Source organism: Bidens hawaiensis, unplaced genomic scaffold, assembly GCF_021521415.1.
Source record: "Bidens hawaiensis isolate Kalapana, Puna unplaced genomic scaffold, B.hawaiensis_p1.1 tig00017490_1, whole genome shotgun sequence".
NCBI classification, from domain to species: Eukaryota; Viridiplantae; Streptophyta; class Magnoliopsida; order Asterales; family Asteraceae; genus Bidens; species Bidens hawaiensis.
The window spans coordinates 198,709-203,169 of record NW_027492650.1 but is presented as its reverse complement, the minus strand read 5'-3'; the positions used below and the strand labels follow the sequence as shown (position 1 = coordinate 203,169).

At 35.1% G+C, this 4,461-nt stretch overlaps 1 protein-coding gene across 1 annotated transcript; it reads right to left on the bottom strand.

The window, feature by feature from the left end:
* Positions 1 to 267: 267 nt before the first annotated feature.
* LOC143554051 (myb-related protein 2-like) lies at positions 268 to 2,353 on the bottom strand. Its single transcript, XM_077043910.1, has 7 exons — positions 2,248 to 2,353; positions 1,907 to 2,117; positions 1,737 to 1,813; positions 1,589 to 1,649; positions 1,416 to 1,500; positions 1,253 to 1,322; positions 268 to 999 (listed from the first exon to the last, which is right to left on the bottom strand). Exons 1-7 carry the CDS (start codon positions 2,251 to 2,253, stop codon positions 421 to 423), a joined length of 1,089 nt encoding a protein of 362 aa, XP_076900025.1. The 5' UTR covers positions 2,254 to 2,353; the 3' UTR covers positions 268 to 420.
* Between the last annotated feature and the right edge of the window lie 2,108 nt (positions 2,354 to 4,461).

Sequence of the window (4,461 nt, the reverse complement as noted above, 5' to 3'; positions counted from 1 at the left end):
CGTGATAGCCAACTTTTTTACCAGTGTCATTGTCTAGAAATACATGGCATCACTCGACTTTCGAATACAGATAGTACATATAGTTTTTTAAAACATAACATTGATGATGTTCTTGTGACATATGAACAAGCTACCAAATTATTAAAGCCATATATATATATTTTGGGTTTCACCAAACTATGGATGATGTAATTTAAAAAGGCTTCACAAGAATTCATAAGTTGTCATTAATTATGTTATTCAATACAAGTTAATGACATGCTCTTATAGATTTACCACAATGGTAAATATGACAGCAACTCATGTTGCTCTAAAACCGAATCTTCACGATTCATCGATTGAAATATCGCGTGTTTCTCCAACTATTTTCGCGCTACAAAAAAAAACCAGAAAATGCATTACAACCTCTTTAGTGATTAATCACCAACTTAGTCCATTCAGATCAAAATGCTTGCTACTTGAAGCTGCATCATTCCCATGATCATGGGCATTAAGGTCCAGTTTTTGTCCAAAATACGGAAACTGTTCTTCCTTCACTGAATCTGTGTTTCTTTGATTGGTTTGATCGTTTAAAATGACTTTTTCGACCCTGCCCGTAAATCTTGCGTCGGTGTACCATTCACTACTCTTGAGCCCTCCAACACTCATTGACAAATCACTTGCGGAAAGTTGTGGCTCAGTGTCAACCTTTGACTTTAAAAGGGTCAAACATAGCATGTCTTGTTCAGTTTGTTGACCTTCACCATAAGTCAAACAGCTCTCGATTGAACAATCTGTCGGTTGGACGTTTGTACGCATTGACCCGTCTTTGACTCCGGAGAATGCAGAATTTAGGCAGTGAGTTGATACTTTAGAGACCAATTCAGATAATTGAACTTTTGCAGCCTCTAGTCCTACTGTACCTAAGTTTTGCCTTCCAAGAGTTTCTTGTGCTTTTTCAAGAACAGATTGCAAGTATTTTCCCTGCGCTTCGATCCGAAGCTGCAAGTGTCTCTGCACCTATTTCATATTGCAAATAATTTTTTTTTAACATTATTATATTATCTAATAAAAATATATAAGTATGCAAAAATGTAAAAAAGTATTTTTTTATATATATTTAAAATGAAAAAAATATTTTTATTATATTTTTTATGTGTCCCGGACCCTACTATATGACTGGGATTTTACTACGTACATTTGTTTGTCCTTTTTAAATTATTTTTTGTCGTATAAATTTATTATTTCTGTTTATTTATATAGCGATGCATACCTCAAGTTGTTCATGCAGCCTTCTTTGAACTTCAATCTGCATCTGTATGGCTTCACTTATCTGCAAGTTTCTGAAATGAATATATGTATCATTAGCTTGAACATTGTAGGGGTAGACTTCTCATTTAGCCTACAAAATGTAGACAAGGATAATTGTGTCTTACTTGTTTGTTTGAGGGTAAACATTAGAGTTGCTCATGTGAGTTTCATTTGTTTCTTCAATCACGTCTCCTGCTGGTGGAACGATATCTACAACCCGAGTTTTTTGTTATCAGGAAATATTCTTTTTATTTTTAAATAAATTTTTGTAATCAAAATGGATTTTTGGAATTATTACCAACTTTGTTTGTGCTAACACTGCTAGTTTGCCTATAGAGATTCTTGCTGAGTCGGTATTTCTGTCAACCGAAAAAGCAAATTAGTTACAAGGAAACGGTCACGTGTGACACTAACCAAAAGAAACTCTAACTAGTATGTGTGTTTACCTGGAGATGACTCTTTAAGTGGTATAAAGTAAGACCTTGAATTCCCATTAACTTCAAAACTGACTTTGGGGTAGCCTCTGTAACATAAACACAACGATAACCGATAAGCCTTTTTTGTTCTTCTGTTATATAATATTATTATTATTGTTACTTTATTAAACTGTACTTACTGTCTGCTCCTCCGAGCTGGTTGACCGCTTCAATAAACCGTTCATGGAGATCCGGCGTCCATTTAAGTCTAGGCTTAGCATCAGTAGAAAGAACAAGGCCCGAATCGCCTCCATTATTACCTCCTTGTAGAAACAAGCGTCTTTCAGGTGTAATTGACATTCTTGATGTAGAATGAATGTTCTTTCCTTGATGATGATGGTGTTGGTACATCTTTATACAAAAAATAAAATAAAAATTGTCACACGCGTAACCTTATGATATGTTACTTGAAAACATAAAATCATGTAATCACTTTCAAAGCACAATTATAAATACACGCGTAACATGTGCTAAATCGTACCTGCATGGTTTATGAGTCTTCAAGGTTATGAATCTTGATTCTTGTGTGTTTATCAAATATGCAGTTTTGATACTATAGTAGCTCTTATCTATAACTTATTATCCACATAATAATGGTCTGCTCAGCATGGCCTTATAAAGCAAATGGAGAATAGGGGTAGGGGTGGGGGTGGGTGGGTGGGGGGGGGGGTTAGGAGGGGTGCTTTTCAAGTGAAGTATAGAATCTTGGACAGATCTAATGAAGGAAAAACACTAAACATTATTAAAGTTTAATCCGTAATCCAGTGTTCGTGGCGAATTGTAAATAAACTCTTTCTTTGTGTTCTCATTGAGTGCTTTGCTTTGCAACGCGACTTTTTATTATTCTCGGACCGAAATCTAGAATTCCTTTGCACTATAAAACTCTAAACACCTTACAATGGGTACCAGAATAGATCCACAAATATGGTAAAGTGAAAAGAACCTTATTCCAAGATTTTTCTGACCAAAATTACATGGTATCTAGTTCACCATAAATAAAAATATAGCTGCTGAACCCGTTTTGATAGTTCATATATTCTTTCGAAAACGGTTCATTTCAACTCGAACCCATTTTGGTCAGAACTCGTTTTGACCATAACCAAATTGATACTTTTTTGAACGGCCTGTTTTTTTACCCAAACGCATTTTGATCCGAGCCCGTTTTGATTCGTTACCCAACCCAACACGTCCTTCTCGCTAGGCTGCTGTATCCGGTGCATCATATAAAGGTATAGCCGGCGAACCCATTTTAATATTTTCTTCTTTCTAAAATTATTAATTCAACCGGAACCCATTTATCCATTTGACCCAAACTAAACTGATACTTTTTGGAACGGCCCGTTTCAACCCGAACCCTTTTGACACTTTACCTGACCCAACCCGGCCCTTTTTCCAGGCTTAGGATACACTATCTTCGATTTTCAAACGCGTCTTAATTAATTATAATATATGACATTAATAGTAATGACAGTTATCTTTCATCTTTATGTATTCAGGATATATACAAAATGTGGAATATAAATTTGGAGTAAAACTAACAAGATTATGTTGACAAAAGCATCTGCAACTTGGAATATATGCAAAAAAGGTGGAAAAATCAAATATGGAGAGATGCTTCTTCTTGGAGGGCAGGTATAGAATAAGAACACATTCCTTTTTGTCCCCTTCAATAAGTTTGGTACTTATTCAGCCTATACAGTGTTTCTTTATTTTCTGGGCCCACAACCAAAATCTTCGCATTCTTCGGTTATTATACAACAGCCGGCTCGCCTTCAAGAACTTGAACCGAGGCGGGTCCCTTTCAAAAGAACGAACGATCAAATGACCGGTTGTACTTCACTTCATACTTGCATTTGATGAGCACATGCATATGCAGGACGTCACTATGTTGTCCTTGCAGCGTTCTATTTAAAACTGGTTTTGTGTTAAATGTGTGCATATATGTGTACGTACTAGGTTAGAAACTCATGTGTTACACAAGCTGAATCATTAAAAAATACAATTAATAATTCACTTATGTTTTTTGTTACTGGAATTACGTATTACATTACATTTAATAACGAAAAATGATAAGTTACAATATAAGTCACAAATATTCAGTTGGAGTTGGCCTCAAAACTGACACCACCAAAACAACAAGTCATGCTCGGGATGACTTTGCAAGCTTGGCTGATAGACTTGCTTCACCTGACAAAATAACACAAATGGTTGGAGTGCTTGGTCAATGTTAATTTTATCTTGTATTTGTAAGAGAAAAGAAACTTGTTCGTATTGATATGAATCCAAAAATCACATTCGGCTATTTTGCTAAGGAGAAATGGTTGTCAGTGTTCACGGGTTCAGATTTTTCTTTCACATGGCGTCATCGTATAACACAAACCCTAAAAACTTAAGACATCATGCATTAATTTCCATTTCACACTTTTTAGATAAAAACTTACTTGTAGCAGAACTCAAACCTATATGTGTGTGTGTCACTAAGACATCATTTTCTTTTTCTTTTTCTTTATATTTTTTTAAAGAATTCTCAAACTTAGCACTTGTGGAATTTCTTTTCAAGTTATAACAGAACTTTTTCAAAGATTATGCAGTTTTAAGGGAATCTTTAAGCCTTTAGATAAAGTGTAAGTGAAAGAAAATTCCTTAATGGTTTGCTGGCATGTGGATAGGAATAATATTACTTCTCATGAGGAAC

Coding starts and splice junctions, on each gene's coding strand:
- LOC143554051 (XM_077043910.1), bottom strand. Junction 1,814..1,906: donor CCAGCTCGGAGGAGCAGACA/GTAAGTACAGTT, acceptor TTTATGTTACAG/AGGCTACCCCAAAGTCAGTT. Junction 1,650..1,736: donor ACTTAAAGAGTCATCTCCAG/GTAAACACACAT, acceptor TTCGGTTGACAG/AAATACCGACTCAGCAAGAA.